This window comes from Oryctolagus cuniculus, chromosome 20 (genome assembly GCF_051225735.1).
Source record: "Oryctolagus cuniculus isolate XC-2025 breed Fujian yellow rabbit chromosome 20, ASM5122573v1, whole genome shotgun sequence".
Taxonomy (NCBI): Eukaryota; Metazoa; Chordata; class Mammalia; order Lagomorpha; family Leporidae; genus Oryctolagus; species Oryctolagus cuniculus.
This window is the reverse complement of record NC_142886.1, coordinates 22,289,451-22,311,053: the sequence shown is the minus strand read 5'-3', so window position 1 is coordinate 22,311,053 and position 21,603 is coordinate 22,289,451. Positions and strand designations below refer to the sequence as shown.

The following is a 21,603-nucleotide window of genomic DNA, read 5'->3' as shown; positions in this document are numbered from 1 at the left end:
TCCCCAGGCACATTAGCAGAGAGCTAGACAAGACGCAGAGCAGCCAGGACTGAAACCAGCACCCATGTGGGAATCCAGGCATTGAAAGCAGTGGCTTTACCCACTCCACCACAACACCAGTCCCTCAAATATTTGCTCAAAGAAATGTTAACATGTTATAGTTTTATCATCGTTATTTTCAAATGAATAACAATATTTATAAATCTGTTTATATCTTAGTAGGATAAACATAAAAATCACAAACAAATGCTCTTTGGAGTCCTAATAACTTTTTTTTAAAAAAAGATTTATTTGTTAATTTGAGAGGCAGAGTTACAGACAGAGAGAAGCCTTCCATCTGCTGGTTCACTCCCCAAATGGCCATAATTGCCAGAGCTTCCTCCGGGTCCCTCAACTGGGTACAGGGGCCCAAGCACTTGGGTCACCTCCCACCACTTTCCCAGGCCATCAGAAGGGAGCTTGATCCAAAAAGCAGCTAGAGGAGCAGCTGGGACAGGAACTAGCACCCACAGGAGATGCTGGAGATGCTGGTGGAGGCTTAGCCCACTACGCCACAGCATCAGCCCCATGCTTTTTTTTTTTTTAAAGATTTATTTGAGGGAGGTTCCAAGATGGCGGAGCGGGGAGGGAGCTTACTGCTCTAGCCCAGGAAAAGATAGTTTTAAAAAAGTGGAGATAGTGTAGTCTCAGGGAAGAGTTAGGGAAAAAAACAGCAGAGGAAACTCTACTGAAATTAGAGGGACAAAATGGACCTATGTGGAGGGTGTGGACATCCACAGCTCAGGACTCCAACAGCCGAGAGTCTACACATGAGCGCTGGAAAGTGAGGTTGAGACCAGACCGCAGCAGCCCAAGCCACTGGCATTTTGTGACAGGGAAGAGTGTAGAGGGAACCAGGCTTGGAGCCCCATGGGGGAAAGTGTACCAGCCAAACTAGAGAAAAAAAAAAGGACAGGACAGACACGTTTCTCTTACTCCGATCACTTTACAAAGGCATACTGTAACAAGCCTACAGAGCGGGTGCCATTTTGGACATACATAACAGCTGCACCAGCTCATGTCCGTGCCTGGCAACCAGCTGAGCAGACTCCTGACTCTAGTGGGGAGAAGTAACAGGGGGCTAGGAGCTGTGTGAAGCTTCTGAACAGAGACCAGAAAAAAACTGAGGGTGTGTGGGAGGACTCACGGTGTGGCTGGGACTTTGAGCAGTCTCAGTGGGAGACTAAACAAGCTTGGGGGTTCCTGGTTACCTGGTGAGAGACACTGCTGGGGAATCTGAACTTACATTGAGAACTGCACAGATCCTTTGTGTGGTCCTTGGGATAGGGCAGACGGATATTATTCCCACTGGGGCTAGCGCTCAGGCACTGTTCTGAGACTGAGGAGAAGAGCTCAGCTGAGCAGAATATACTTCCCTTTTGATTAAAAAAAAAGAGAGAGACAGAGAAGATTTACCATGCCAAATCTGGGCCATCCTCCACTGCTCTTCCAGGCCATCAACAGGGAGATGGATTGGTAAGTGGAGCAGCTGTGATCTGAACTGGCATCCACATGAGATGTTGATGCCACAGGCAGAGGCTTAAAACCTACTGCACCACAGTACCGGCCCTGTCTTCATAACTTTCAAGAGAATAAAGGGATTCTGACACTAAACAGTCTGAGATATGCTACCACTGTACTTTATTTTGCGTCTCTGTAGTGACTAGGAAGCCATGTACCCTTTCCTGTGTTTACTGTTTATTTTGATATCATTCTCTTTTTCTGAAGGGCCTCTCTCAACTTTCTCCTTATGACTGGTTTTGAACAATTTGAATGAGATGCGTTTTGGTCCAGTTTTCTGCTTGTTTTTTATTCTTGAATCTGTGCTTCTTAGATCTCTTGGTTTACAGTTTGTATCATATATGGAGAATTTGGAGCTATTACTGCTTCAATTAATTTTTCAGGCACTTCTCAACTCTGAGACTCTGGTTACATGTAGGTGAGGCCAGGTGACACTGTCTCACAGCACATGGATGTTAATTTGTTGCTGAATTTTTCTTCAGTCATTTGTGTTTGACTTGGAATTGTTTCTAGTGCTATGCCTTCAGGTTTACCAATCCTTTTCTTCTGCAATCGCTAATCTGTTTATTTGATCCTATGCATTTTTTCATCTCAGATACTGTAGTTTAGATCTGGACCATTTTTTAATATGTTCTAGTTTAATACTTGATGTTTTCAATCTTTCTTCCAATTTCCTGAACATATGAAAAGATGTGCCATTTTTGTGGCTGACTGATTTCATTAGTTTTTTTTTTTTTTTTCCAGATCCTATTTTCCTCCTTCTAAGTTTTGAGTGATTAACTGTCAGATACTGTGATAATTACCTTGTTGGATGCTGGATACTGTTGTATTTCTGTAAATATTCGTGAGCTTTGTTCTTGAACACAAATTATATGGAAATAGACTGATCTTTTCTGTTCAAGCTTTTAAACTCTATATTCAGCTGTACTTGAGCAGTGCTTTATTAAAGGATAGTTCTGCCCCACTACTGAGACAAAGCACTGTGAGATGTGAATGGTGAGGTTTTCTAGCAAGCTGGGGAACTAGTCCACCTGCGGCTATCACCTCCCTCAGGCTCACTCTGCTCCAGAAACTCCAGCCTTCTGGCCTCCCAGGACTCACATCTCAATCTTACTTCCGCAAGACTCAGGACTTAACTGGGTGCCCCTCCCTGGCCTGTGGCCTGGGGACTCTTCCGGCAGAAAAACTGTTGCAATCTAAGAAGAGTTCACCTCACTTGTCTCCCACCTTCCGGGTTCACCAACCTTCACTGCACGGTGTCCAGTGTCACAGAAACCACTCCTTCACTGTTTTTAGTTTTTAGGTTGTTTCACACAGAAGGGCAAAGCCAGGCCTTCTTACTTAATTCTGGCCAGGAAAAGAAATTTCCTTTGATTGAAGTCCAACTTCTGAATAGTAAACTGCATCGGTCAAAGGCTCTCAATATAATGAGCTCCGACAAGGCTCCACCACAATCAGTGCAGAGATATTCCCACCATAGCAGGAGTTCCGGGTTCTCTTTCACAGTGCAACCCTGCACCATCCACTGGTCTCTGGCAACCACTGCTCTAAGTTATGCGCTGTCAATTAGATTTGCCTACATTTTTGAAGATCATTTTTGCTGGGTAAAATTCATTGTGAGAATTCTCTTGCCACACTCCAGAAATCTTTCTCACCTTTCCTTTTATGCTCTATAGCTCAGAAAATGGTTACTTTGAATAGCTACATTAGCAGGGAGCTGGATCAGAAGTGGAATAGCCAGGCCTTGAACCAGCGCCCATATGGGATGCCCATGTCACAGGCGCAGGGTTAACCTGTTATGCCACAACACCTCTCTTTTTCTTCTATTTTTATTAATTTTATTTTAGATTTTTCTTTTTCTTTATTTTGCCTATGCTGGGTCTAGATCTAATTCCCTTTGTATTACCTTACTTGGTGAAAAGAACTCCTTGATTCTATATTGATTCATGCCTTCCATCACAGTTCTGAAAATTTCCCTGCCAGCATTTCTTTAAGTATTGCTTCTGTTCTCAAACAGTGCATAGATATCACCTCTCTTCTGGAAATCCAATTACATATATATTCCACTGTTGTCCATGTGTCTTTTAGATATGTTTTTGTATTTTCCAAGTCTGCCTGCCTTTCCTTCCTCCCTTCTTGTATTTCTTTGAAGTTGGGGGCAGAGGTGTCGTTCACCCCCAAAAAGCCTGCAAGTGCCAAAGCTGGATCAAGCTGAGGCTGGGAGCCTGGAACTCCATCTAGGTCTATAACGTGGGAGGCAGGGGCCCAGGCACTTAAGCCACTGTCTGCTGCTTTCCCAGGCACATTAGCAATGAGCTACATCAGAAGCAGAACAGCGGGACTTGAACAAGCGCTCCCATAGGGATGTCAGTATTGCAAGCAGTGGTTTAACCCAATTCACCACATGCTGGTCCTCTCTGTTTTCTTGTATTCACTCTTTAAATTTTTTCTAGTAACTGTCTGCATCAACTTTCTCTATATCTAACATTCTCTTAAACACATCTATGTTTGAATGTGTTTTAGTTATTTGTGTTTTCAGTTCTAGAATTAATTTGATTGTATTATTGATTTTTCTGCTGAGTTGAACTCCATTTTTAAGATAGTTGTTACATATTTACTTCATAGGGATAATGAGAGGGACAGAGAAGAAGGAGAAAGACAAGGTGAGAGGGCCCTACTCCCACCCGCACCCTGGTTCAATCTCCAAATGCCTGCAACATCTGGGATTGGGCAGGGCTGAAGCTGAGAACTAGGAACTCAATCTAGGTCTCCCATGTGGTTTGGAGGAATCCAGTTATTTGAGCCATCATGCTGTTTCCAAGGGTGCACTTTAGCCAAAACTGGAATCAGGAACTAGGGTCAGGTACTGAAACCAGGCACTCTGATATGGGATGTGGTGACCTAACTGGCAGCGTAAGTGCTAGGTCCAGTGCCTACCCCTTGAACTCCAGTATTTAATTTCTGCAGACTTAGGACAGAAAGCTCTGATCCACTGCATAACTATCTGGTGCTTGATGGTAGACTTTAGCCCAAGTCTCTTACATATCAGCAAATGTGCATAGGAGAAAAGATTGCAAAAAAAAAACATTTAAGTTTGATGAAAGCCAATTTCTCCATTATTTCTTTTCTTGATCAGGCTTTTGGTGTCATGTCTAAGAAATCTTCACCAAGCCCAAGGTTCTAAGGATTTTCTCTAAGGTTTTTCGTAAAATCTTTCTAGCTTTACATTTAAATCTATGATTCATTTGAAGTTAATTTTGCCTAAGATATAAGCTTTAGGTCAAGGTTCATTTTCTTTCTTTCTTTCTTTTTTTTTTTTTTGTAAAGATTTATTTATTTGAAAGTCAGAGTTACACAGAGAGAGGAGAAGCAGAGAGAGGTCTTCCATCTGATGGTTCACTCCCCAATTGGCCACAAAAGCCGGTGCTGCACCGATCCGAAGCCAAGAGCTTCTTCTAGATCTCCCCTTGGGTGCAGGGGCCCAAGGACTTGGGCCATCTTCTACTGCTTTCCCAGGCCATAGCAGAGAGCTGGATAGGAAGAGGAGCAGCCTGGACTAGAACCGGCGCCCATATGGGATGTCAGCGCTTCAGGCCTGAGCCGCTGAGCCACAGCGCCGGCCCCAAGGTTCATTTTCTTTGTGGATGTCCAGCACTATTTGCTTGAAAGACTGAGTGTTCCTCTTTTGAACTGCTTTTATAACTTTGACAAAAATCAGTTGGATGGGCCGGCACCGCGGCTCAATAGGCTAATCCTCCGCCTTGCAGTGCTGGCACACCAGGTTCTAGTCCCAGTCGGGGTGCCGGATTCTGTCCCGGTTGCCCCTCTTCCAAGCCAGCTCTCTGCTGTGGCCTGGGAGTGCAGTGGAGGATGGCCCAGGTCCTTGGGCCCTGCACCCACATGGGAGACCAGGAGAAGCACCTGGTTCCCGGCTTCGGATCAGCATGGTGTGCCGACCGCAGCGGCCATTGGAGGGTGAACCAATGGCAAAAGGAAGACCTTTCTCCCTGTCTCTCTCTCACTGTCCACTCTGCCTGTCCAAAAAAAAAAAAAAAAAAAATCAGTTGGATGTATTTGTGAGTATGCATTTTCTCTTTCTTGAATTCTGTTCCATTGATCTACTGTCTGTTCTTCCAACAGTGGCACACAGTCCTGATTATTCAAGCTATATAATATGCCTTGAAATTAGGTAGAACGCCTCCTTCCATTTAATCCCTTTTCTTTAAACCAAACTGTTTTGGTTACTAGAGTTCTTTGCTTTTCAATGCAAATTTTAGAATAGTCTAAAAAATTTGGAATAACAACTGTATTAAACTGTGTATCAATTTGGGAAGAAAGGAACATCATTAATATGCTGAGTATTTCAATCCATGAACATAGTATGCCCCTGCATTTTTCTGTGATGTTCCTATTATTTCTAGTTTGGTTCTTAATTAAAAAAAAAAAAAAAAGATTTACTTATTTATTTGAAAGAGTTACAGAAAGGAAGAGAGTAACAAAGATACCTTGCATCTGTTGGGTTACTCCCCACATTGCTGCAATGGCTTAGGGCTGGAGCTTTATCGAGGCCTCCCATGTAGGGTGCAGGGGCCAAAACACTTGGTCCATCTTCCACTGCCTTTGCCAGGCCATTAGCAGGCAGCTTGATTGGAAGTGGGGCAGCCAGAACATGAATAGTGCCTGGTATGCCACAACATTGGTCCCATTCTTTTTTACTTCTTTTATACTTGGTGACATTTGTTTGATGCCCCTGAATGTAGTCTATTTTGGTACATTTTCCAATGCAATCAAAGCATGTGTATTCTACTGATGTGAGTGTGTTTCACATCAATTAGATTCTGCTAGCTGATGGTTCTGTGCTGTTCTATATTCTAGCTGCTCTTCCGTCTGGCTGTTCAATCAACTGTTGAGAGAGGGCTGTTAAAATCACCAAATATAATTGTGGATTTACCTGTTTCTGCTTTCAGTTTATCAGGTTTTGCTTAACATATTCCATAGCTTTGGTTCATAAATATTTAGGAACGCTTTTCTCCTTGGTAGAACAATAACCCTTTCATCACTATGTAATATCCCTTTCTTTCTTGGGTAATGTTCTTTGCTTGGAAGTTGACTTTATCTGATGGTCACAGTCACTATGGCTTTCTTCTGATTCCTGTTTGCATGGTATATTATTTCCTGTCCTTCCACTTTCAACCTACCTGTATCACATTTCAAGTGTGTTTCCTTCAATTATACTGTATACACTTAATAAAATAACTGATGAGCTACAGTGTAGGTCAGTCACTTTATTTGTTCTCCATTTTTCATTTATTTTCTTTATTCTGCATTTCTGATGATTATTTGAGCACTTTTTAGTATTTCATTTGGATTCATCTACTGTTTTTAAATATATTTCCAGCATATATACTTTTTAGTAGTTTCTCCAGATATTACTACTTATACTTTTATCTGTATCTTTATACTTGATATCACATAACATTTTAGCAGTTTGAATTAAATGTAGAAACTTTACCACTCTTTTTTTTTAAATTTTTTTTGACATCTCTTTACTTCTTCCCATTTGATGTAATTGTCTTAAATAATTCCTATCCCTACACTGATAAAAAACTTGGATACTGATACACTTTTTGTTTCAACTGCCACAATAATTTAGATAACTCATTAGAAAAATATTTATCCTTAATTTTTTTTAAAAAAATTATTCTTTCTTTGTTCCTGAAACTCCAAGGTCTTCTTTCATCATTTCCTTTCTGTCTAGAGAACTTCTTTAAACAGATGAAGTTTAAACAGGAAAGAAGTTTTTCAGACATCTTTTTAGCATAGGGATTCTGGTGACAAAGTCTCTTAGTTTTCCTTTATCTGACAATGTCTTGATTTGACCTTCACTGATGAAGGATATTTCCCCTGAATGAAGAATTTTGAGCTTAGAGTTGTTTTGTTCCAGAATTTAAAAAATGCAGACCATTTCCTTCTGTCCTTTGTGGCTTCTAGTGAAGAAAAAAAAATTGCCATTCAAATTGTTTTCTACTCATGGGGAAGGTGCTTTTTCCTTTTGCATCTTCAAAGATTTTTTCTTTGTCTACTGTGTTCAGAAATTTGACTAAAGTAAGTCCTGCTATGGACTTTCTTGGCTTTCTCTTGTTTGATTTTGCTCAGCATTTTAAATTTGTAATTTTTGTCTTATCAAACTTGGAGGATGTCAGTCATTACTGCTTCAAATACTTTGTCACAGGCTACTGTCTCTCTCCTCTTCTCCTGAGACTATATTGACACTAATGTTAATTAAATATGTTGTTACAACCCCACAAATCCTGAGACTCTTCACTCCTGCTTTCAGTCAACTCTCGTTGAGCAGATTTGGTCATTCCTATAGTTCTATCTTTAAATTCACTGATTATTTCCTCTGTCATTTCCATTTTGCTTTCTCAGCCCATCTATTCAGTTTTTGTTTCATTTTAGCTATTTTTCAGTTCTAATGTTTCTACATGTTTCTTTTGATGTTTTCTATGTCTTTGCTAACACTTTCCCTGCAGTTTCATTTCTTAAAACCATACCTGGCAAATGTTCATTGAAGCATCATGGTAGCTGTTTACAAATTATTGTTAGGAGTGGACATTTGCATGGTGTTTGGGATGCTGGTTGGATGCCTTCATCTTATGTTACAGTGCCTGAGTTCAAGTCCCTGCTCCACCCTTGAATCCTGCCCCCTCATAATATACACCATGGGAGGCAAAAGATGACGACTTAAATAATTGGGTCCCTGTCAACCATGTAGGATACTCAAACTGGGTTTCCATCTCCAGGTTTTTTCCTGGCCCAGCCCTGGCTGTGTGGACATTTGGAAACGAAAGATTCTCTCTCCCCACATGCCCTCTTTTCCCCTCTTTCAAATAAAGAAAATAAATGAAAACTAAAAAATCATTATTAGGGGTGGGCAATTGGTGTTAGCAGTCAAGGCACCATTTGGGAAACTAGGTGTCATACTGGTGTGCCAGCACTCAAGTCCTGGTTTTGCTTCTGATTCCAGCTTCCTGCTAATACCCTGGGAATGCAGCAGCTGAGTGATGGTTTAAGTGGTTGGATTAATGCCTATGTGAGAGAAATGGATTCTGTTCTTAGTTCCTGGCTTGGGCCTTGCCCATCTCCGGCTGTTGCAGGCCTTTGGGGAGTGGGCCAGCAGATGAGGTAGCTCTATCTTTGTCCATCTGTCTGTCTCTCTGCTTTAAAAATAATTAAAAAAAAAACATTGTAAGACAATTCTAACATCTATGCCATCTCAGTGTTGGCATTTATTGTCTTTTCTCTTTCAAACTGACATTTTCCTTGTTGTTTGCATGATTACTGATCAATTCACATCTAGACATTTTGAATAATATGAGGTTCTGGATATTGCTTAAATCTTCTGTCAGAGTAGGCCTTCTTTACTACCACTCCGGCAGGCAAAACGGGACATGGCCAGGTTAGGCAGAAAGTCAGGTGTCCCCCACCTTGGTCTCCACTGACACTTGAGGTTAAGGGATTTTATATAGCCAGGCAGGGAAATACTGTCACAGCCTCCATGTGTGTGTTTTTCATGGATGCTGGGGTGAAGTCTTAAGGAGACTCTATAATTGCCAAATTCGCTTAAAGGCCTGGCTCTCCACCAGGACCTGACAGCATTATAGTGGGCTGCAGGATGAACAGGCCGAACTTCCCATTCAGCTGTCTCTAAAAATATCCCAGCAAGAGGGTATGTTTGGTTATGTTTGGGTGTGTGTGTGTGTGTGTGTGTGTGTGTCATTTTTTGTCTTTGTGGTATTTATTTAGAGTACAGAAATGATCACTTAAGTGTTTTCTCATCAAATGATTATTCTGAACTATTATAAACAGCTACGGACCAACAAACTGGGAAATCTAGAGGAAATGAATACTCTTCCAGACACATATAATCTACCAAAATTGAACCATGAAGACACAGAAAACCTGAACAGACCAGTAACGAGTAATGAGAATGAATCACTGATTAAGCCTCCCAACAAAGAAATGCCCAGGATTTGATGGTCTCACTGCTGAATTCTACCAAGCTTTTAAGGAAGGCCTAACACCAAGTCTCCTCACACTGTCCCCAAAACTTCAAGGGAACTCTTCCAAACTCATTTTATGAGGTCAAGATTAACTTGGTACCAAAACCAAACAAGGACACAACAGCAGCAAAAAGAGAACTACAGACCAATATCCCTAATGAACACAGATGCAAAAACTCAACAGAATACTTGCTAACTGAATCCAACCGCGTATCCAAAAGATCAATCAGTATTTATCCCAGGGTTTTGAGGATTATTCCATATACACAAATCAGGGGCAAGGATTTAGCCTACTGGTTAAGACACTTGTTAAGAAATCCACACCCCATGTTGGAGTTCCTGGGTTTGATATATAGCTCTAGCTCCCAAATCTAGCTTCTTGCCAATGCAGAACCTGGGAAGCATCAGTGATGGCTCAAGTAATTGGGTCCTTATCACTCACGTGGAAGACCTGGATGGAGTTCTTGGGTCTAGGCTCCGAACCAGCCCAGTCATTGAAGTTGTGGGCATCTGGTGAATGAGCCAGCAGTCTGGAGCGCTTTCTTTTTCTGTCTGTGCCTCTCAAATAAATATTTTTAAAAACTCTAAAATTATGCAAATCAATAAATATCACATCAGTAGAATGAGGATAAATATTATATCAACAGATGTAGAAAAAGTAATGAAATTCAACATTCATTCATGATTAAACTTCTGAACAAATTAAGTACTGAAAGATCAAACCTTGACATAATAAAGGTTAGACACACTAAACCCACAGCCAGCATCATAATGAGTCGGTAAAAGCTTAAAGCACTTCATTTTTGATCTGGAACTATACAAGGATGACCACTCTCAATTAGTCTTACTCACAGAGTAACTAAAGCCTTACCCTGAACAACTAGACAAGAGAAAGAAATATAAGACATACAAACAGGAAAGGGGAGAGTCAAATGATCTCTGTAAATGATCTGATTCTTTCCACTGAAAAGTCCAAAGACTATTAGAACTGATAAATGAATTCAGTAAGGTTGTGGCTAGAAAAATCAACATACAACAAGAAAAAGGGGGTGGGGAGGATGTCATTGTGGCATGATGTTGGCATCCTATGTGGGCAGCAGTTTAAGTCCTGGCTGCTCCACTTCTAATCCAGCTCCCTGCTAGTGTGCCTAGGAAAGCAGCAGGGGATGGCCCCCATCCTTGGGCCCCTGCACCTACTGCAGAGACACAGGTGAAGCTCCTGGCTCCACCCTGGCTATTGTGGACACCTGAGGAGTGAACCACTAGATTAAAGCTCCCTATATATCTCCCTCTCTCTCTAATGCAAATATAAATAAATCTTTTTTAAAAAAGCTTTTATACACAAGTACAAATTTGTTAAGAAAAAATTCTAAGAGGAATCCTCTTCACGATAGTTCCCAAAAACCCACAAAATACTTTGGAATAAATTTAATGCATGATGTGAAAGATCTGTACAATGAAAATGATAAAACACTAATGAAAGAAATTGAAGAAAATATAAAAAAATGGAACGACCTCTCATGTTCATGAATTGAAATAATATAGTTAAATGTCCACACTACCTAAAACAATTTACAGATTCAATGTAATCCTCATCAAAATACCAGTGAAATTATTCACAGATGTAGAAAAAAAATCCTAAAATTTGTACAGAAATACAAAAGACACCAAACCAGAAGCAATTTTAAATAGGAAGAACAAAGCTGGAGCCACCACAATTCCTGATTTCAAATATAGTTACAATAATCAAAACAATGTGGCAGTGCACAAAAACACACAGACTAATGAACAGAACACAGGTCCCAGAAATGAATCCACACCTCTAAATCCAACTGATCTGCACAACGGTACTACAAAGATTCCGGAAGAAGGGCAGTCTGTATGGCAGGTGGTGCTGAGAAAACCAGAGAAGCATTTCCAGAAGACTGAAACTTCACCCCTACCTCCCATCTTGTGCAAACATCAACTCAAAATCCATCAATGTTCTAAATATAAGACTCAAAACTATGAAACTACTAAAAGAAAATATAGAGGAAACACTTCAAGACATCAATATACAGACCATGACTTTTTGAATGTAACCTCCCTCACCCAACTCCACCCCAGTACTGGCAACAAATGCAAATGGGTGCAAACCAAGAAGCTTCTGCAGGGCAAAGGAAACAATCAAGAGAGTGAAGAGCTAATAACCAGTGCAATGGGAGAAAACATGTGTAAACTATTCACCTGACAAAGAATTAACATCCGGAAAGTGTAAGGAATTTTAAAGATTTAGTCCCGAGAAAACAAACAATCCAGTTAAAAAAATAGGCAAAGGCTTTGAATAGACATTTCTCAAAAGGAGAAACACAAATGATCAACACATACATGAAAAATGCTTAATATCACTAGCCATCAGGGAAATGAAAATCAAAACCACAGTGAGATACCATCTTACCCCAGTTAGAATGGTTATTATCAAAAACAACAAGTGCTAGTAAGGATATGAGAAAACGGAACCCTTATATGCTGTTAATGGGAATGCAAATTAGTACAGCCATTATGGAAAACATTATGGAGGTCACTCAGAAAAATAAAAGTTGATGGACCAAGTAATGCACATTTCCTACATCGGGATATCTACCTGAAGGAAATGAACTCGGCACTATTCACAATAGCCCAGATATGCTGTCAACCTAGGCACCCATGGATGGGTGAATAAAGAAACTGTGATGTACACACAATGGAATATTATTCTGCCATAAAAAGGAATGGACCTAGAGATCACTATGTTAAGTGAAAAAAGCCAGACACAGAAAAGCAAACATTCCATGTGGGGTCTCATATGTCAAAGTTTTTAAAAAGTATATCTGAACTTAGAATGGTCATTACAACAGGCTGGGAGGGGCAGGGGTTAGGGGTCAGCGGTCAGAGGGAACAGCAGGTTGGCTAACAGATACGAAAACAGTTAGATGACCATAACGAGTTCCAGTGCTCCACTGCACAGCGGGGCAATTATAGTTCTCAACAACGTGTCATATTCTGTATGAACAGCTAGAAGAGACAGCTCACAGGCTGCCAACATAAAGAAAAGGAAATGGAAACACTGTCTGATTAGTTTATTCTGTATCATGTGTAAAGATATTAAATTAAACCCCATAAAAATTACAAAATTACTATAAATATTACCCAAAATAACATGTTCTCTGTCCTTTTAACGGTGCCCCTGTTTTTGGCCTTTTGGCTAAAGAGCACAGGCCTTTTTGCTGCTTCTTCTGTCTGTACATTGGTATTTCCAAGTTCCTAGCTTCCTTGGCTGGAAAATAAGAATAAGCACAAAAAGAAAACCCAGAGACATCACTCTTGTGCCATTCCTCAGATTCCAAGGTTCCTAGCCATCTCTGTTTTTTTCAAATTCCTTTTATGTCTACTTTATAATGTCTAGGATTGCTGGCTATACTTAACAAGAACAACAGGGGTAAAAAAGTCGATCTATTTTTCCAGAAGACAAACAGTTTTAAAAATTCCGTCCAGTTTTCCAGGTTTTATCAGTGGACAGCTGGTCTGCAACAAGTTACTGTGCCTCTACTGACGGGAAGACTCTGGTCTTTTAATTTAAATCCTCATCATTCACAGTGACAACATTTGTTTTAGTTTGTTTTCATAAATGCAACTCTCTTTTGTTTTTAAAGATTTTTTATTTATTTATTTGACAGTAAGAGGGAGAGACAGAGAGAAAGGTCTTCCTTCCGTTGGTTCACCCCCCGAAATGCCGCTACAGCCGGAGCTATGCCGATCCGAAGCCGGGAGCCAGGTGCCTCCTCCTGGTCTCCTACGCGGGTGCAGGCACCCAAGCACTTGGGCCATCCTCCACTGCCTTCCCGGGCCACAGCAGAGAGCTGGACTGGAAGAGGAGCAACCGGGAAATTGGGACTAGAAGCCGGCGCCCATATGGGATTCCGGCGCTGCAGGCGGAGGATTAGCCAAGTGAGCCACGGCACCGGCCCCATAAATGTAACTCTTAAGTACTTCCTGAAGATAAATCTCTATACTGTCCTCCACAGGACACAGAACAAAAGAATTCAATCCTGAGAATAAGAAATTCATTCTTATTGGGAATTACCAACAAAGATCCAAATACTTTTTAAAAAATGTTACATCTGCATTGGATTGTAAAATTATTTTTTTTCACAGTTTTACATTTATATATACTTGCATGGTTCTATTCTAATTTATTTTTATCTTTGGCACAACATAAACATACTACATACACAGATAATCATCTTCTCTAATGGTGTGCTACGCAGAATTTCTCACAAGAGGCGGGCATTTGGCCTACTCATTAAGACCCTACTCAAGAGACTTATTATTACAGTGCCTATGTTTGAGTCCTAGCACTGCTCCGATTCCAGCTTCCTGCTAACGTGGATCCTGGAAGGCAGTGGGTGATGGCTTACCTGGCTGAGACCCTGCCACCCATGTGGGAGACCTGAATTCTTGGTTTTCGTCATTGGCCTGGCTCAGCCCCTAGAAGTTTTTGGGCATTTGGAGACTGAATCAGAGGATGGAAACATGCTGTCTCTTAAATAAAGCAGAATAAATCAATACAATATTAAAATATTTTCTTCACAAAATTAAAGGTTTAAAATGAGTTATTAAGCTGATAACAAATAACTGATTTATCCTCACATTGAGATGGAATTTCAATTTTATAGGGTAAGACTCTTCATTGCAGTTTTTGTTTCTAACAGAAAAATACTGAAATCAGTCCTAATGCACACAACAAATGAAATAAATGACAGCACAGTAATGCAGACGAGTATTCTACAGCACTAAAATAATGGGAAACCTTCCTATATACTGACAGAAGTATTTGCAAAATACATAATCAAGGGAAAAAGGCAAAGCAAGTGTCTACAGCATGCTGTGTTTTGTATAGGCTCGGCATCCTGAACCTGAGAATCCAGAACCCGAAACTATGAATGCTGACATGGTGCCCCAAGTAGAAAACTCCACACCTGACTTCATGTGACAAGTCACAGTGGAAACACAGGCCCACAAGAGATGCTGTATTAAATCACCTTCAGGCGAGGATGTATGGAACACTGATGATGAATTCTGTGTTTAGACTCACGTCCTATCCCTAATACATCTAAGTATTCCAAAGTCTGAAATCAGAAACACTTCCAGAGCCGAGTATTTTGGATAAGGAATACTCTATCTGTATAAGAAAATGGGAAAATGAAACCACATAGGCATATTTGGTTGGATTTGCATAAAGGCACCCAGAAAAACCTAAGTAAGTAACCAAAATGATTACTACAGAGTGGAGGGGAAGCTAACACAAACAGGGTGCAAGTGGGACCCCGCCATGTTAACACAGACATAATACTCCAATTTGGGGACCACTGAAATAAATTACCTACTTTAGATAGGCCCTGTGGGAAAGAAACTAATGCAATATTTTATTTTAAAGTGAATTTAAAACACAAAAACACAGTCTGCAATGCAGTACTGGGCAGACTGACACGTCTGCCTGTATTTAGACGTCAATCTGTATTTCTGGATTATGAACTAAAGCATCTTCACTGCATGGGGCTTCAGCCGTGCCGGGCTCCACCACTGCCAACTGCAGTGCTGGCTCAGCCACACGTTTCCCAAATGCTATCTCCACCAGCGTAGTATTTACAGACTCTCCTCACTGGAAAGGACTCCATCCAAAAATCAGCCTTGGAAAAAATGTTTCCCGCATGGGTCATTTTTCAAGACTAGCTGCCTGAATCAAAGAAGAAAGTGGGCCGGCGCCGCGGCTCACTAGGCTAATCCTCCGCCTTGCGGCATCGGCACACTGGGTTCTAGTCCCGGTCGGGGCACCGGATTCTGTCCCGGTTGCCCTTCTTCCAGGCCAGCTCTCTGCTGTGGCCCGGGAGTGCAGTGGAGGATGGCCCAAGTGCTTGGGCCCTGCACCCCATGGGAGTCCAGGAGAAGTACCTGGCTCCTGCCATCGGATCAGCACGGTGCGCCGGCCGCGGCGGCCATTGGAGGGTGAACCAACAGCAAAGGAAGACCTTTCTCTCTGTCTCTCTCTCTCACTGTCCACTCTGCCTGTCAAAAAAAAAAAAAAAAAAAAAAAAAAAAAAAAAAAAAAAAAAGAAAAAGAAGAAGAAGAAAGTGACTGGTCAAACTCATTTATCTTCACCATAAAATAATACATCATGGCAATGGATAGGCTAACTCAGCAGAGAATTCCATTCATGTTTTTAACCAAAACATCAGTGCTATTCATTAGCAAATAAACATTGCTTCTTTCCTTTTGCCCACTCAAGATATAAATTGCAGACCTAAATTAAATAAGATCACTTTTTCGTACTCTAACTTTAATAACTTGTAAGATAATTAAAAACAAACAAACAAACAAAAAAACCCTGGGATTGGGGCAGTAGCTGTAGTGTAGCAGGTAAAGCTACCGCCTGCAGTGCTGGCATTCCTTATGCATATGGGCCCTGGTTTGAGTCCCGGTTGCTCCACTTGCTCCCCACTTGCGATCCAGCTCTCTGCCATGGCCTGGGAAAGCAGCAGAAGATGGCTCAAGTGCTTGGGCCCCGGAGCCTGCATGGGGGACCTGGAAGAAGCTCCTGGCTCCTGGCTTTGGATCAGCCCAGCTCCAGCGGTTGTGGCCATCTAGGGAGTGAACCAGCAGATGGAAGACCTCTCTGTCTCTTTCTGCCTCTCTGTAACTCTGCCTTTCAAGTAAATAAATACATCTTTAATAAAAAAAAAAGAAAGAAAACTCAACAAATATTTTCGTTTCCTTGCATTTTTAACAAACATCCAAAAAACAGTGGAAATGCTCACTTGTGTATGACAATTGTGTATGGAAATCTGGTATTTTTAAATGACTATAAAACTACCCATTTTCTCTACTACAAACTGGCAGTTGTACTTTAAGTGCCTATAATGCAGCTCTACTGCAGTATTATTTGCATCTAACTAGTCAGACTTAACGTAGGGACCAAAGCCTGCAGGAGTAAGACCTGGTACCTTCTGTCCAGTTTCTACTCCCACTCATGGAGAGGGAAACAAAAACCAGGATATGTTGGTAACGGTAAAGAACATGGGCTCTGGAGTCTGCGTCCTTGGATTCCAGACCAGCCTCCATGGATCTAACTGTGACCAGCCTCTCTGGGCCTCAGTGCTTTTATCTGCCAAACAGGGGCAATGGGAACACCTTCATCAATGATTCTGAGGATTAACAAGTAATTCAAGAACACTGCTTCATACAGGACCTGGTTTGGTCACTGCTCAAAAATGCCATTTTTATCACTCCCCTACATGTGCTCACTGTCCGTGGACACACTCTGCTTTTGTCCCTTGACGCTCTGTTCTCACTGTTCTGGGCTGAGACCGCCCTACTGCTTATTCTCTTGTCTGGTGGAATCCTCAGCCTTCCCAAGGCTCATCTCATTCTGACCGACAGGCCAATCATGACTTGGACACCCTGGCTTGCACTGCTCTTGCTGGCTGCTGGCGTTTCTTGTGCTATACTAACATTGACATCCAGGATAGTCATGCGTGGCCTTGTCTCCTTCATGGCTAAGGATGGGGTCTTACTGGCCTGTTTATCCTCCAGAGAATTTAAGAATCTGCAGAGAATCAAATTCAATAAGCTTTTATTGGATTTGAAAGCCACCAGTGGTTGTAAAAATATATATAATACATTATCTAGGAGAAGTCTTTGAAAAGGTCATAGAAAAAGAATGCTATCAAAAAACCCTGCATGAGTTTCTAAACTTTTGGCCACCAAATAAACTCACATTTTTAATTCCACTTTTCCACAAATTTATTGAAGTACCCTTGTATAACAGGACATTTACAGAAAATAAATGAGTTAAGTGTGTGTAAAGAGTTATTATTTTACTGTCACCAACAACAGTTGACACTTCCTGCATGTTTGTCACATGTTCATAATTGTACTGTGTGCTTTAAATGTGCCAATTATTTAACACAGGGCTTGGCTTGATAATCTTCCACCGCCCTGGAACAGAACAGATGAGACATAGCTGGCTTTCAATGACTGTGGAAGAAAAATGGCTCTGATAGGGAAAATTTTAAAAGAAAACTAAACCTGTCATATTATTAAAAAGTTGACTAGAACAGACAATGAAATCCCCAATACTTCACAACATAGTTTTAAGGATTCAAAATAATGCAAAAATACAGGAAAGCCTCCAAATCTTAAAAATAAATGGCAATACTAGGCAAATTTGTATCCAGGGTGGAAAATTATTAAGGGATGAGAGGGAAGAGGAATGGCAATGACAACTTCTGTAAGATTCAGTCCTTGCCAGTAACCGGAACCTACTGCACAGGGCTGCCATGCGCCCAGAGTCAGACGGAGTGAAGAGATTAGAACATGGCCAAGCAGCACGCATTTACCTAATCTCCTCCTCATGAGAGAGGCTCTCAGTTATCCAATGAGGAAGATCTGGGGACACGATGAGTAAACCAAGTTCAGAGCTGACCCAAAGTTTCTGAGGCACAAAGCATTTGAAATTTCTTGCCAGTGTGAAGCACTGCCAAGGTTAGTTTCATCTTCTCATCAGCAGTTTTCTAACCATGAACAGTGAAAGGTTCAGGGAGGTATCAGGAAGGAGAATCCGGAAGCTTGAGCAAGGCACAATTTATTTCCTAAAATCAATTCCTCCAGTAACTGAAACGCTCACTTCGGCTCCTACCTGCCTACCATGCTTGAGTCAAATGACAAACAAATTATTACATCTTTGTTCATTTTTCTATCCTACATTTAATTTTTCCTTCTGTTCAGTTCAATTTCAGTAGCAGAAAATGAGGAAATAAAGCACCAAAGATCTGAAAGGCAAAAATGCCACAATACAGCAAACAAACTGTGTTTTCTTTTTCTAAGCATTATTATGTAAGTCATTCAGTAAGAGTAGAAAAGATATTAAAGGAATTACCTAAGTAAAATTTAAAGGGAAATTTAAAAAATCCCTTTTACTGAGTCTAACTTCCTGATTACCACAGTATGAATCTCTTTAAACATAAGGCTATACAAAAACTTGGGATTTTTGGAAAATAAATTCCTTGCAATGATTTATATGCACAACCCACAGTATTTACACATGTTCCTCTTTGAAATGAGTATTTGTAAAGGTAGCAAAACAATTAGTTTCTCAAAACGATTCCAAGACATTGCTGAGATTCCCTAGACTAAAAGCCCCAGTATGAGTGTCATGTGTTTTCTGTCAGCACAACTATGACTTTCAATGCCCTGTATGGAGACAGAACAGAGCAAGGCCAAGGTGATGCCCTTCAGTGTAGACACTGGGCAGCAGGCTTCAGATGCACAGATGCCACTGCCCAGCAGACACAACTGCCTGAGAGTGAAAGCCGTGCCATTCATGTTATTCCTACCACGCGCAGCAACATATTGAAGGCACTTCTTTCTAAAATAAAACTGGAGAGACGCGCCCTGATTGTCTGACTTGAATTCTACCTACAAAAGGCATTAAAGAAAGCTATCATATTTTATTATTAAGAATTTATGGAGGGAAAGATATGTAATACCCTCAAGAATAAGAAAGCCATAATTTCAGAATAACATCTAGTTTTATGAATTAAATAAATTTTCCTTTGGATTAAACATATTATAGTGTTCTTTTATTTCCTGAGGGACTATAAAGTGTCCATCACAGATCAGCACCATCTGTGGTCCAGTAATTTACAATCAGTAGCAGAGGACACAAAATATGCCAGAAATTCCATGAAATGTCTACAATTAAAGAATCTGCTTTTTATTCAGGATTATTTAAATGAAGAAAATTGGCAATTAATCCTTCTCTTAATAATCTGTTCTAATGTAAATTTAGAATGTTAAATACATGACTGTATTAACAATGTCTTAAGCCGAATGTCTTTTTCCTCCAAACATTTGGTTACTGAAATGACTGAACCAATAAAGTTAACCCTAAACATCGTTTTTCTACCGCTCCTTTTAAGAATATATATTTACTGAAAAACTGTCCCCAAATACTTGAGTTTAGGCATAAGATATCTTCTGATGTATCCACAGCATTTCAAATTTAATATTATAAACATTGATACAGATTTCTATAAATATAGACATATAACAGATATTAGCTGTGTATTATGAAAAGCAAAATGGATAGAAAAGGGATTAGTACAGTTACACCCAACTATTGGTTACTTAGGTAATTATGTATTGTCACTGGCTGAATTTAAAGCATAACTATACCTTGAAGATGACTCTTTTTTTAGAGCCCTATTCATTTTAATAAACTCAAATTCCTTACTAATTAAGGAAATATCATAAAAGTTTGTTCCCAAAATGACATTCAATAACTGGGAAAATTTTACTTTTGGAAGAATTTTTTAATGCAATGTTAAAATTACAATCATATCCTGCTAGGATGTAAAAAATAGTAGATAAAGTATCTACAAAATTAGTCCATATGTTCAAATCAGTCCAAGCACTCTCAGTAGACAGCACTCTCCGGAGAGTGAATTTTTCAGGTCATAACTTTTCATTCTCTTAGCTTCTGCTACCTCCACATGTATTAGCCTGTTGCACCTTCACATCTTGACCTAAAAGACCTCCATATTTGGCACAAGAAGCATGGAGGGAGAAAACGCTGAACATTTTAATTTTGGCTAAAATACATCAATGGTGGTATTAACAGACTTCAAAAATCTAAGCGTGTAGGAACGGTACATGGTTTTGTGGCTAACTACCACAGGCTCTGAGACACACTGTGCTTGAACCCTAATTCCACTACTTATTAACTGTGTGAAATTGGATTTGTAAATTAATCTCTGCCAGATTTCTTATCTGTAGAGTGGGGGACAGTGAGATTCCATTCTCACAGCGTTGGGAGACTAACCGGGATATTTAAGGTGCTTACAACAAAGCCTAGTGACCATGCTCATCAGTGGCAGCCATTAATATTATGTAGTAATTATCAATGAATAACACTGTTACTGTGCTGTATCATAATTACTGCTATCCTTATTTCCAGATACTCGAAAATCACTGCATGTATGGAAGACCAACAAAAGAGAACCCAGGGCAAGTATCCCACTTATCAACTCTGACATGAAACCTCCAGAGTTCAGAGTTAAGAATAAGGAAAATGAGTAACTGCACAGAGAACAGCCTTCACCATGAACGGTATCAGTTTCCCCGTCACGGAATGAGGCAGGCAAGTCTGCGTTGTGCAAGCCCATAGGAACGGAGCCGCAGGAAGGCTCCTGAGAAGCCACACTCCACTCACCCCTTGCTCGTCCAGCTTCATGAGCTGCTCCGTGACTTTGGGGGTGTTGAAGGCCAGGCGCAGGCACTGCACGTTGAGCTCAGGAATCACGTGCTCCAGCACTTCCTTCAGGGGCAGCCCCCTGGCTGTCGAGTGCTTTGCTGTTGAGGGGACGGCATCCTCCAGAACAGAACCTCTCAGGGTCATGAGCTGCAAGACAGACGGGGCAGTGGTGAGGGCTTCCTGGGGCCGCGGGGCAGCTGAACACACCATGTGCACCGCAGGCTCCTAACAGAGATGCAGGATGACTGCTGATTGGTGAAGCCAGAGAGGGAGAAAGAACAATAGCAGTGAGACAAGATATGAAAAATGAGAGCAGGACTTTCAAGAAGATCCAGGCAGGGTCAAGTGGACCCTTGATCAAACCTCTGGACGATACTGACTTAAACGCAAAACAGAACACTTTCCAAGAGAGATCAAGGCCTCTACAGGTTTCACAATGCCATACAGAAAACTGAACAGGAAGACTGAGGCCAGCTTTGTGGTGCAATGAATTAAGCTTCTGCCTGCAATGCCAACATCCCATAAGGGAGCCAGGTCTATTTCACTTCTGATTCAGATCCCTGCAAACGCATCTGGGAAAACAGAAGATGGTACAAGTCCTTGGGCCCCTGTACCCTTATGGAAGACCTAGAAGAAGCTCCTGGCTCCTG

General features: G+C 40.9%; 1 protein-coding gene across 35 annotated transcripts in view; it reads right to left on the bottom strand.

Moving 5' to 3' along the window:
• SIPA1L1 (signal induced proliferation associated 1 like 1) overlaps positions 1 to 21,603 on the bottom strand; it is a 437,830-nt gene that overhangs the window by 106,886 nt on the left and 309,341 nt on the right. For all 35 annotated transcript variants that reach the window (XM_089322259.1, XM_051826282.3, XM_089322258.1 and 32 more), the window contains one exon: positions 20,912 to 21,100. In XM_089322259.1, coding sequence (XP_089178385.1) covers positions 20,912 to 21,100 — 189 coding nt within the window. The remainder of the gene's footprint in view (positions 1 to 20,911; positions 21,101 to 21,603) is intronic.